Genomic DNA, 13,273 nt, shown 5'->3' on the forward strand with positions numbered 1-13,273 from the left:
TGCTAATAATTTTGCTATTATCTTATAATCTGAGTTAAGTAGAGATATTGGTCTATACGATGCTGGTATTAGTGGATCTTTCCCCATCTTTGGTATTACTGTAATTATTGCTGTTTTATATGAATCTGGCAAGTTTTGTGTTTCTTCTATCTGGTTCATTATTTCCAGGAGAGGAGGAATTAGTAACTCTTTAAATGTTTTGTAGAATTCTGTTGGGAGTCCATCCTCCCCCGGCGTTTTATTGTTTGGTAGCTTTTTTAATATATCCTGTACTTCCTCTATTTCAAATGGTTTTATCAATTTGTTTTGCTCCTCTTCTTGCAATTTCGGTAGTTCAATTTTAGCTAAAAACTCATCTATTTTGTCTTGTTTCCCTTCATTCTCAGTTCGGTATAATTGCTCGTAGAATTCCTTAAAGTTTTCATTGATCTCTGATGGGTTATATGTAATTTGTATGTCCTTTTTCCTTGATGTCAATATCGTTCTTTTACCTTGTTCAGTTTTAAGCTGCCAAGCTAGTATTTTGTGCGTTTTGTCTCCTAGTTCATAATATTTCTGCTTTATTTTCATCATATTCTTCTCCACCTTATACATTTTTAGTGTTTCATATTTTATTTTTTTGTCCACCAATTCTCTTCTTTTTATTGTATCTTCCCTTGTTGCTCGTTCTTTTTCGGTACTTACTATCTCCCTTTCCAGCTATTCTATTTCCCAACTGTAGTCCTTTTTCATCTTAGTTACATAACTTATTATCTGCCCTCTGATGAAGGCTTTCATTGCATCCCATAACATAAATTTGTCTTTCACTGATTCCGTATTTATTTCAAAGTACATTTTAATTTGGCACACAATAAATTATCTAAATTCCTGTCTTTTAAGTAGCATGGAGTTTAATCTCCATCTATACGTTCTTGGTGGGATGTCCTCCAGTTCTTTTGCTAATAACAGGGGTGAGTGATCAGATAACAATCTACCTTTATATTCCATTTTCCTAACTCTCCCTTGGATATGGGCTGAACACAGGAATAGGTCAATCCTTGAGTATGTTTTATGTCTACTTGAATAACATGAGTATTCCTTCTCCTTTGGGTGTTGTCTCCTCCATATATCCAAAAGTTGCATTTCCTGCATTGATTTAACCATAAATTTCTGGTAGTCTTTTGTCCAGTTTTATCCATCTTTGAATCCAAATTAAGGTTAAAGTCCCCTCCTATCAGTATATTCCCCTGCGTTACTACAATCTTCAAAAAAATATCTTGCATAAACTTTTGATCCTCTTCATTAGGTGCATATATATTGACCAAATTCCAGAGTTCTGAATATATCTGTCACTTTATCATACATAGCTCCCTGCTGAATCTATTATTTCCTCCTCTATTTTGATTGGTACATTTTTATTGATTAATATAGCTACTCCTCTAGCTTTTGAATTATATGATGCTGCTGTTATGTGTCCTACCCAGTCTCTCCTTAATTTATTATGTTCCACTTCAGTTCGATGCATTTCCTGCACAAATACTATATCTATTTTTTTCTTTTTTCTGTAAATTTAATAGCTCTTCCTTTTGATTTGGTTATGTATTCCGTTAATATTTATATTCATATAGTTCAACATGGCCATCTCATACTTTGTTTACATTTCATTTCCGCTTCCTCACCACCACCTTTCCCCTTTTCCCCATTTTAATTTCTCAATTTTCTTTTTTTGAACGCACTGTATGACAACACTTCTAAAACATAAAATATTTCACCACTCCCACATCTAAAATTCCCTTAACCCCAAGTGTCCCCCACCCCCCTCTCTGAGTCACCCCTTGTCCCTTGCTGGGCAACCACAACTCCACTCTCCATTCGGACTGCGAACCTGTTCGCAAGTGTCAACTGATTTCGCAGTGACTGTTATTTTCTCCCACCCACCCCCTCCAGAAAAGACTTTAATCTTCATGTTACAACAAAGCTCCCCCTCTTTTCTTTTAATTTTTTTAACCCCTCCTCTTTTTTCCCCCTTCTCCCTTACTTCCCTTTTCTTCCCTCCTTTAGTTTTTACTTATACATTATTTTTACATCTTTATATGTAGCTTGTCATCATTCTTTGTTCTTGTTACATCTCTTTATCTCTCTTTCTGTCTTGCAGGCGTTCTGCAAATTCTCGTGCTTTTTCCGGATCCAAGAACAGTCTGTTTTGCTCCCCTGGGATGACTATTTTAAGCACCGCTGGATATCTTAACATAAATTTATAGCCTTTTTTCCATAGGATCAATTTTGCTGCGTTAAACTCCTTCCTCTTCATTAGGAGCTCAAAACTTATGTCTGGGTAGAAAAAAAAATTGAGCTTTGTACTCCAGTGGTTTTTTGTCTTCTCTAATTTTATTCATTGCCTTCTACAATATATTTTCTCTTGTCGTGTATCTCAGAAATATTACTAAAATGGATTTTGGTTTTTGTTGTGACTAGTTTCGGGGTAATGTTCTGTGTGCCCTTTCTATTTCCATTCCTTCCTGCATTTCTGGCATTCCCAGGACTTTTGGGATCCATTCTTTTATAAATTCTTTCATATCTTCACCTTCATCTTCCTTAAGGCCCACTATCTTTATATATTCGCCTACTATAGTCACAACTCTTGTGACTCTTTAACTTTTTTATCACTGTCTTCCAATTTTCTTTTTAAGTCGTTCACTTCCATTTCTACTGCCATTACACGTTCTTCCACATTTTCTAATCCTTTCCCTACATCTGTTATGACCAGCTCTATTCTACTCACTTTTTCTTCTGTACTTTTCATTTTTATTTTAATTTCACTAAATTCTAATGTCAACCATTCTTTTAATGCTTTCATTTGTTCTTGAAAATTTTTTTATCTATGTACTGTCCATTCATTTTACCTTCTATTCCTCTGTGCAGATCATCTTCTTCTTCTTCTTCTTCTTCTTCTTCTTCTTCTTCTTCTTCTTCTTCTTCTTCTTGTTCTTCTTGTTCTTCTTCTTCTTCTTCTTCTTCTTCTGTGTCTGCTCTTGGGTTTGTGACTTCTATTTCTCTTCCTTGTATCTGTGTCTCTTCTGACTTTCTTGTTGAGCTGTTTGTCTCAGTTTGTTGGGGTGTTTTTTCATGGTTTTGTGATGTTGGTCCTCTTCTTCTGGGCTGCTTATCTGTTGTGTCTCCTGCTTCCGTTTTTCTTTCTCACCCCTCCCTTTCCCATTGCTTTCTTTATTTTCCAGCTAGGAGCCCTGCTGTCAGGCCTCTCTCAGCTGTTCGTGCTGTGGACTTTCACTCCACAGCTGGTTCCCCCCTCCCGTCGGTGTTCTCCTTGTTGTGCGCAGTTGCACACCTCTGGCTCAGTAAGCCATTTTTGCAGTACCGCGGTCGGTTGGTCACGACCCTGCGGGGTCTCCACTAACCTCGGGGAGCGGGCTCCTCTTTCCACGGCGGGTCCCTGCTATTTCATGCAGGTAAGGCCTTCATCTTTCTCTTCCAGCGTCTTTCCTCCTTTTTTTTCCCGTTGTTTTTGGCTTTTCTTTCTTAGGTGCCATTTTCTCTACACCTTTATTTTTTATTTGTTGTGATTTGTGTATTGGGGGCTCTGCTTTTTCTTCATTTTTTTCCTTCTTTTCTGGAGAGGGCTGGTATTCTCCTACAGGCCACTACTCCATCACGTGACTCCTCCGAATGAAATCTTTCTGAAGCTCCCTGAGTTTCAGGATGATACGCAGATGAAGTGATCTGTTTTATTCCCAACTCAGAAATTAATTATTGAAACAATCCAGACATAAAATTAGATCCCTGATCACTCTGAATTTCTTTAGGTAATCCAAACACTGTGAAAAAACTTTCCAGAGCCTTCACCGCCATTTTAGCTTTAATATTTCTTACCTACGGCTCCTAGAACGCTTCCACCAGCGTTGTCTCCGCTCCATCCTCAACATCCATTGGAGCGCTTTCATCCCTAACGTCGAAGTACTCGAGATGGCAGAGGTCGACAGCATCGAGTCCACGCTGCTGAAGATCCAGCTGCGCTGGATGGGTCACGTCTCCAGAATGGAGGACCATCGCCTTCCCAAGATCGTGTTATATGGCGAGCTCTCCACTGGCCACCGTGACAGAGGTGCACCAAAGAAAGGGTACAAGGACTGCCTAAAGAAATCTCTTGGTGCCTGCCACATTGACCACCGCCAGTGGGCTGATAACGCCTCAAACCGTGCATCTTGGCGCCTCACAGATTGGCGGGCAGCAACCTCCTTTGATGAAGACCGCAGAGCCCACCTCACTGACAAAAGGCAAAGGAGGAAAAACCCAACACCCAACCCCAACCAACCAATTTTCCCCTGCAACCGCTGCAACCGTGTCTGCCTGTCCCGCATCGGACTTGTCAGCCACAAACGAGCCTGCAGCTGACGTGGACTTTTTACCCCCTCCATAAATCTTCGTCCGCGAAGCCAAGCCAAAGAAAAAAAAAGAAAAATTTCTTAATGGTATAGCTTCTGGAAATCTCGATGCTGCACACATAATCGTTAACAAGTACTGATTTCCAGACATAGTTTTTGACAAGGGACCTACACAATCCACAATAAGTCTAGTGAATGGTTCCCCAGCAACAGGAATAGGTTGTAATGGAGCCACTGGAGGACCCTGGTTAGGTTTCCCCACTAACTTGACAAAAATGATATGTCCTGCACCAATTTACAACATCCTTCCTCAAACCAGGCCAGAAAAATTGTTTCACAATCTTATCCAAGGTTTTCTTCACCCCAAGATGACCACCTAAAGGAGTACTGTGGGCTAAATTTAAATTTTCATTCCGGTAATTTTTAGGAACAACCACCAAATGAATAACCCCACCCCCCCCAACTCTTCATTAGCAGGAATATCAAGAGGTCTCCCTTTCCTCATTAACAAATCACCTTTAAAAAAAATAATCACAAGCCATTTCTCCAATCTCCTTTTCAATTACTGCTTTGCTAATTTGGTAAGACTTGCATCTGCTTTCTGCTGGCAAATTAATTCTTTCCTTGACAAAGAAAAATCCTTGCTCTCACATTTACCCTTCTCTTTCAAAACTATTTCAGAATCACCTGGCAAATCTCTGTCAACTGGATCTTCTTCATCTCTCAATAATTTCTTGGTCATGGACCTTGTTACTGCACACGCAGGATAAATCTTACAATTCTATTCCACCTCATCTTTTCTAGGCCTGCTTGTTAATCTCAAAACTGACCCAACTTTATCTTCTGCCAAATCATTCCCTAATAGAATTGAGACCCCCTGCATTGGTAACTTTGAAATTACTCCTACCACAACAGGTCCTTTAACCAACTCTGAATTTAGCACTATTTTGTGAAGAGATATTGACTCCAACCTCACCTCCAACACCTTTAATCAAAGTGGTCTCCCCTGTGTCAGTTGTTTGATCAAGAGATAAAACTCCTTCTACTAACAATGATTGAGTTGAACCAGTATCCCTGAGAATTTTAACTGGAACCTGTGATTCTCCCTCCTTTACTGAAACAAAATCATCTGAAACAAAAGGTTTGAAAACATCAATGACACCCTTATCAGATTTAGAATCTTTGCTCTACTTAAATTCAATTGTTTGAATACATGCGTCTGGTAAAACCTACTTTTCTTTTTTGTTTTTCAATACTAGACAATTTGCAATAACATGGCCAGATTTGTTACAAAAATTTCATACAAATCCAGAAGTTCTGTCCTTTCTAACCTTCTCTTCAGATTTAATTTCAGGCTTACTATCCTGCTCCACATTAATCCCCTGAATAGGCTTATTACTTTGCTCCACATTAACTTTTTGAAAATGTCTACCATTTTGAGATGTATTTTTATGAATTAATGCAAATTGATCTGCAAATCTAGCTGCATCCTGCCACTTAGCCAAATCTTTCTCATCCAGGTATAATTTAATCTCCTTTGGAACACATTTTTTAATTTCTTCAATCAAAGTCAATTCTCTCAATCTTTTAAAATCATTAGTTATTCCTTTGGAGGTACACCAACGGTCAAACCATACAGCAAAATCCATATAAGATTGATTCCATGTTTTTATCAAACTCCTAAATTTTTGTCTATGCGATTCTGGAACCAACTCATAAGCTTTCAAAACAGCTTCTTTAACTATAATGTAATTAGCCACTTGTGCAGGCAAGCTAGAGTATGCAATTTGTGCTTTTCCTTTCAATACACGTTGGAGCATCAAAGTCCATTTTTCTTTTGGCATTTTGAGCTCTCAGCAACCTTTTCAAAAAGCTGAAGATAGGTATCTATATCTCCCTCATCAAAAGGAGGCACAAGATTTACCTCTCTACTCGGCAAAAACCTCTCCCCAAGAGTTACAGCCTCAGGTCTCTTACCATTCTCCAATTGAAAATGTCTCTCCCTTTCAACTACTTTTGCCTGATACCTCCTCTGTTTTTCAGCCTCTTCCCTTTTCTTTTCAGCTTCTTCCCTTTGATTTTTAGCCTCTTTTTGCCTCATATTGTTGTCTCTGCAACTCAAAATTATGTTTCTATTTTTCTTCTTCCATCCTCAATTTTTCCAATTCCAATTGCAACTCACCAGATCTATCCTCTGGAAAATCTTCTAAGTCTTTCAGAACAAATTTACCCTCACTTACATAATATTTCACTATAATCCTCTGAATTTGTACTTTCCTCATTCAATATTTAACTTCAGTCAGTTTTAATGCCTTAAAAATAACTATTAGTTCCTCTTTTCTCTTGCTCTTCAGCTCTGCAAGTGACGGTTCTGACAAAAACTTATTAACATCCATTGCTGCTGTTTTTCACATTCAAGCTTTAAATTAGCTTGAAAAAACAACCAATTGAGTAATAACCCACAAAACTCGTGTTCAATCGACTGGATGAGTCCCCGTAAAATGTTAAGAGCCCAAAGGACCCCAAAACCCAGCAGCAATGGACATTCACCAAGACAAGTGGTTTTTAAAACAAAAGTTATTTTTAATCAACCTCAAACATGAAAATAGAATCAAACTTTAACTTAACTTGATACTAACCCAAATTACCCCCTTCTAATTCTAAGCGCACGTGTATGTAATGTGTGTGTGGATTTAAGAAAAGTTCTTTGGTTCACAGTTCAATCTCACTTCTCCTTCTTCCAAGTTCTCTGGTTGCAGGCAATCACCATACTGTGCACAGAATTAAACATGTATAAAGTTTACCAGGCTTGGTGCTTGATGGATAATTGTTTACTGCTCAGGAAGGTTCTTGTAGGGTTTGCAGAGAGAGATATTTGTTGCTCCAGGATTTCCACAACTGAGGTACCACCTCTAGTCACCTCAGGGTCTCGCTGATAAAACTTGCCCCATCAGGGTCTTCCAGATGGTAACCTCTTTCTTCAAGCTCCCACAGAGTTCCATTCCTTCCGCTATTTCAAGAGAAACATCAGACAAATAGCACTTCCAGCCATCTACTGCTCTGGAACTTGCTTTCATCAGTTTCAAACAGTTTTTCCTGGATTGTTTTTTTCAGTTACTTGTCAATGTCCCACACATTGACTGACTGACTGAGCTTTTAACTCAGCTCTCCCTCTTTTCCAACTGCCACTCCAGTGAAAAGCATGTGTCTCATGTGACTTGCAAAACCTCCACCTTCTCCAGCAAACAATTGGAGTTCTTCTTTCTGCTCAAATTATTATCTTAGGTAAACAATCCAGGAGCGACCTTTCTGTGCACTCTGGCTAAACCCTTGAAAAGAGCTTCCACTAGCCATGGTGTCTCCAGTTCAAAACAATGGTCATTCATTTTATGACATCAGTTCAATTAACACCTACTTGTGAACGGTGCTTACATTCTCCAAGAGATCTTCAATATTTCTTCAGTCTTTCAAATAAGATCTGTTTTAAAATGTGTGTATGTATGTGACCTACTCTAAATCTTATAAACTCTCCCCAAATATTAATATTGTTACAATATGACCACCAGCCTACTGCAGGGGGAAATCTCTGTACCTGCAGGAAGACCACCTAAGGGGCTGACTCCACCTGCACGGCTTTCAATCAGCCGACCTGAACATAAACCTGAGCCGGCCCCTCCTGAGCCACCAAGGCATGAACTGGTGTTCAGACTTTTACTGGAATAAAGCCTCTTGTACAGTCTTTTCTGAGTTTGTGCTTTCTTGCTGCGCCTTCAGCTTGCCACATGATTCACCCCCTTCAGGCTGAAAAAGATCCTCATCCATGTTCTAAAGGGATGTAATTTTATTCTGAGGCTCTGCCCTCTTGGCCTGGACTCACCCACTACTGGAAACATATCCACATCCACTCTATTGAGCACTTACAATATTCAATGGCTTTAAATGAGATCCTTCCTCATCCTTCTAAACTCCAGAAAGGGCAGGTCCAGAGCTTCATGCATTAACCCTTTCATTCCAGAGGTCATTAAGAGTCTGATAACTGCAGGGGAAAATGCTGCAGCTGAATCTGGAGGGTTTTGTTTTCAAACTCCCATATTCTCTGCCCTATGTAAAGGAGGAGAGGAGAGTGGAATAAATCCGTTAGTGTGTTGGCAACTTTCCCAAGACAGTGGGAGGTATAAACTGAGTCACAAACATAGAAAACCAGACTGTCAGTGCTGCCTTTAAGTGGAATCAATAAAATGTGTTTAAATAGCGTGTTGGTAAAGCTGGGTAGAGGCCTGATGCCACTTTGGTGCTTCCACTGGAGGACAATCAAAATTATGAAATCACATTGCAATTTGTTTGCCATATGATAATCCGATAATCATATGATAATCCGATAATCCAATAATCATTAGGGTAGAGTAGCATAGAGGCGAGATTGTAAGTCAAATGATCTAGAGAAATATGTTCAACTCCTTCTATGACAATTGGGGAATTGAGCTTCAAGTAATCATATACAATTTGAAATTTAGCCACAAAATCTAGTTTCTGTAACTGTTACTAGCATCGAGACCACGCTGTTGAAGACACAGCTTGGCTGGGCATGGCATGTCTCAAGGATGGAGGATCATTGCCTGCCCAAGGTTGTGCTGTATGGCGAATTCTCCACTGGCCACCGTAAAAGAGGGGCTCCAAAAAAGAGGTACGAGAACTTTCTGAAGAAATAACTTGGTGCCTGTCACATTGACCATCAGCTCCGATCACGCAGGCTCTGGTGACGCACCTTTCACCAGTCTGTCTCCTCCTTCGAGAACACATGCAGGGTTGGCCTTGAGGACGAAAGAAGATGGAAGAAGAACCGTGACACAGCGGCACCACATCCAAAGCAGAATTTCCCTTGCCCCCAATGCAGCCGGACATGTCTGTCCTGCATTGGCCTTATCAACCACCAGCGAGCCTGCAGCAGATGTGGACCGCCCCTTTCCTAAAACTTTGTTCACAAAGCCAATCCATGACTTGACTATGAAACATCATATTTTTGTCAATCACATTTGGCTCAGCACCATCCTGCAGGGAATGCTATATGCCATTTTACCTGGCTCCCATTGGAGGGGAGTGATGGACAATAAATGTCAATGTCATTTGTACTATCCACATCCTGTAACTAATAAATAAGTCAAAATAATCCCACCAGCTTTCAGAAAAGATCTGGTCTTATCTTGGCATCATATTTGATCCTTCAGTGAAGTTCTGCCTTGCTGGGGTTGACTCACAGAACATATGAAACAGATTGAGTGAATGGTTAGTAATCTAATTGCAATTACTAGTGCTCCCATTGATTGGTATCCAGGGAGTGTTTATTTAGTTAACCAACTGAAACCCTCTGGGAATCTGAATACAAGAGGACATGAGTTAAGAATTAAGGGGCAGAGGTTTAGAGGTAACATGAGGGGGAACTTCTTTACTCAGAGAGTGGTAGCTGTGTGGAATGATCTTCCGGGAGAAATAGTGGCGGCGGAGTCAATTGTATTATTTAAGAAAAGGTTGGACAGGTATATGGATGAGAGGAAGATGGAGGGTTATGGGCATTGTGCAGGGAGGTGGGATTAGAAAGGGGTGTTTGGTTCGGTGCGGACTAGAAGGGCCTAATGGCCTGTTTCCGTGCTGTAATTGTTATTATTATTATTATTATTAACCTGTTTTCTGGAATGACCACTGCCCAATAAAGATGTTCCAAAATCTGCTGTTCTTTCCACTTCATATTTGGAGAAATGGGATACATGAGCAGGGATGTGACATTGAAGCTTTATAAGGCATTGCTGAGGCCTCACCTGAATTACAGAGTACAGTTTTGGGCTCCTTATTTAAGAACAGATCTGCTGGCATTGGAGAGGGTTCAGAGAAGATTTACAAGAATGATTCCTGGAATGAAGGGATTAACATATAGGAACATTTGGCTGCTTTTGGATTGTATTCCTTGGAGCTCAGAAGAATGAGGGGGGACCTTGTTGAAGCATTTCAAATGTTGAAAGGTCTGGACAGAGTAGATGTGACAAAGTTGTTTCCCATGGTAGGGAAAACAAGGACAAGAGGGCACTTCAGGATTGAAGAGCGCCCATTTAAAACAGAGATACAGAATAGTTTCTTTAGCCAGAGAGGGGTGAACCTCTGGAATTTGCTGCCACAGATGTTGGGTATATTTGAGGGGTGTATTTAAGGCAGAGATTGATATGTATCTGAATAGCCAGGGTATCAAAGATTTTAGGGAGACATCAGGGGAGAGACACTGAGTGGGAGACAAGATCAGCTCTTGATAGAATGGCGGAGCAGACTCAGTGGGCCAAATGGCCTAGTTTTGTTTCTACATCTTATAGTCTTTGGGCTTCATTATCATCAGGTGGTTCCCTTGGAATGTTTTGCTTTTCATGTTAATCCTTTCCTAATCTCCCGATTAATGGTAATTGACAGATTGTTTATTGTCTATCTTGCCCTGCACAACAAATTGGTTAAATTTTATTCAATAAAATTAACCACATCTGGGTTCTCAAAACTTTTGGTGCTGCTGTTGAAAAGGCAAGTGATGGGATGTCCGTTTACTTCGACCTCCATCATTGAGTGAGCAAGCTGGTGATGGCTGTGCTGGTTGAGTGTAACGAAAACCAGTACCCGGTTGTAGTCGGAGTCACTGTTTGTATTGGGCCGGTAAGATGGCGCCTGTGGCCCAGGTTGGGAGGAAGGTGGCTTCCCCAGTGTGCTATTGTTCAGGGATGGAAGTGATGTTGGAAGTGACATCAGCCAAGATGGCTCCCTCCACTGCCCGCACGCTGCACTGCTCAGGAGGGAAGATCTGGACTTGCATATTTTAGCAAAGTGCCCTTTCTTCCTTTATCCTGAGAACACCGCTTCTTTGGCCGGGCAGCGCTTCTGGGGGTGCTTCAGTTGGATGCAGTAGTAGCACTTCAGGATAGTGGAGGCAGCAGCGGTGAAATCAGGACTCCCCTGCACAGCAGCAAAGTGGGACCCCACATCCCAAGATGGCAGCGCCCACAATCACCACAAGGTGGCCATGTTGTCACATGAGAAAGAGTCCAAGTTACAGAGGGCTGCATCCAGTGTTTTGATGACCTTCACAGTTTTTTCTAAGGTTGGTTCATCAAGCTCCAGTGCCCGTTGTCAGATATAGTCTGAGTGGATGCCCACTTCACAGCATCTTGCTTCAGCTTGTCTGTATAGACTTCTGCAGTTATGTCTTTACAGCCATAGACCCACCTGAGTTCAGGCATGGCCTGGATATACTCTTGAAGGGCTCACTGGGCCACTGCTTACGTGTGAGGTGCCTTGAGTAGACCACATTAGTCTTGGGCTGTACCTGCTTTGAAGTTTTTTTCATGGACCTCATTGAACCTCATACAGCCTCTGATGAAGGTGTTAGCCTGATGGCTGACCCTCGATCGCAGCAAGCATAGTTTATCGTCATTAGTACTCATGACTTGAGCACTGGCGTGCAAGAAGTCATCGAAGCTCAAATTGGTCTGGGATGTCAGGTGTTTGTGGATCTACATCTAATTTGTCTGGCTTTAGCAGCTTATCCAAAAGACTGGAGTTGCAGGATGACAGACTTTTAATGGCATAGACTTGGACCATGTCCCTGTTCTGGCCCGATCCCAGGACTCATACTGAGGGAGGGACTTGGCTTAACTTCCTTTATTAGAGGATTTAAGGGGGTGAATTATTGAGGGAATGCCGGCTGGCCATACATATGAAGCATACACAGTGCCAGTAACAGTTTACAGGTGCTCTTCAATATGTGCAGTGAAACTGATTTCCAGAGTTAAAATCTTAAAAGAGGTTTTGGTAACTTAATTTAAGTGCAACTGTTGCACAGGAACAGGTCATATTTGTCCAACAGAAACCAAGTTCAGAATTCCTTCAAGAATGATTATTCCAAATTTACTGGCTGTTCTTTATCAAAACTCTGTCCAATGTTGAATTCCTGATGGGGAACATGAATATCAACATTAACCTAGCACAGGAACATTGAACCTTCTTCTCATTTCAACAGAGAGGAAAGAGAGAAAACAGAGGAAGTGGTAGCTCATTTACATTTAATGACATTCATTGAATTTCAGTAAATATAATTTTTTTTTAGATATTACATGTTTTAATTGGCATTTTAATTTTTATTTAGTGCAGTAATTCAAAGCACAGGTTAAAAAAATTATTTTGAAGCTGATCAGAGAAGATTGAGTCCTTGGACTGATGAGGGGCAACATTTTCTTGGCTGTTGGATGCACATGGCATGTTCTGGATACCACCCCATGTATAGGTAAAAGCCTGCCACTGAATAGGGGCTTAATGGTTGGGATTGAAGCCATTCACAAATGGTTAGGTTTACCCTTGCCAAGTCAGCAAGTGGTTTGTGTAAGTAGTTCATTGCTAGCTTTCATTTTTGGTCTACTCACATATCGATTGGAGTGAGTCAACTCCCAGAGATGAGCCATTTACTACTGATTGCACCAAGCTTGATGACAGGATTGAAAGAATGCTCAATTGTAAAATAAAATCATTATCTAGATGCTGGCTGCATACGGTTACTTTGTTCCTGTTGTATACTTTTCATTAATTCTGAGAACTCTTCTACCATAGGTTATTCCTGACATTAACAGGGCACAGATCATCGGTGATGCATTTGACTTTGCATGGTGAGTTCAGCATTGGAAGAAAGGAATTGAAGTGGGTTTTACTGTTCTTAAATTGCAACAATTGAAAACGTTTTTTTTTTGCCAGGAGAAATTGGGTTGCATTTTTCGAGTTTTAAAAAAAATTGCTGGTTGCTCACAGTGAATCCTGCTTCCAATCATCCATTCCATGAAGCACAATGATCTGATGGCCTATTCAATTAATTGATGGTC

The 13,273-nt window shown here is 40.6% G+C and overlaps 1 protein-coding gene across 1 annotated transcript in view; it reads left to right on the forward strand.

Moving 5' to 3' along the window:
* LOC138739387 (aminopeptidase Q-like) overlaps positions 1 to 13,273 on the forward strand; it is a 212,545-nt gene that overhangs the window by 87,667 nt on the left and 111,605 nt on the right. Inside the window, 1 exon segment of the mRNA XM_069891363.1 lies at positions 13,008 to 13,063. Within this exon segment, the coding sequence (XP_069747464.1) occupies positions 13,008 to 13,063 (56 nt within the window).

The sequence above is a fragment of the Narcine bancroftii genome, chromosome 1, assembly GCF_036971445.1.
Source record: "Narcine bancroftii isolate sNarBan1 chromosome 1, sNarBan1.hap1, whole genome shotgun sequence".
NCBI classification, from domain to species: domain Eukaryota; kingdom Metazoa; phylum Chordata; class Chondrichthyes; order Torpediniformes; family Narcinidae; genus Narcine; species Narcine bancroftii.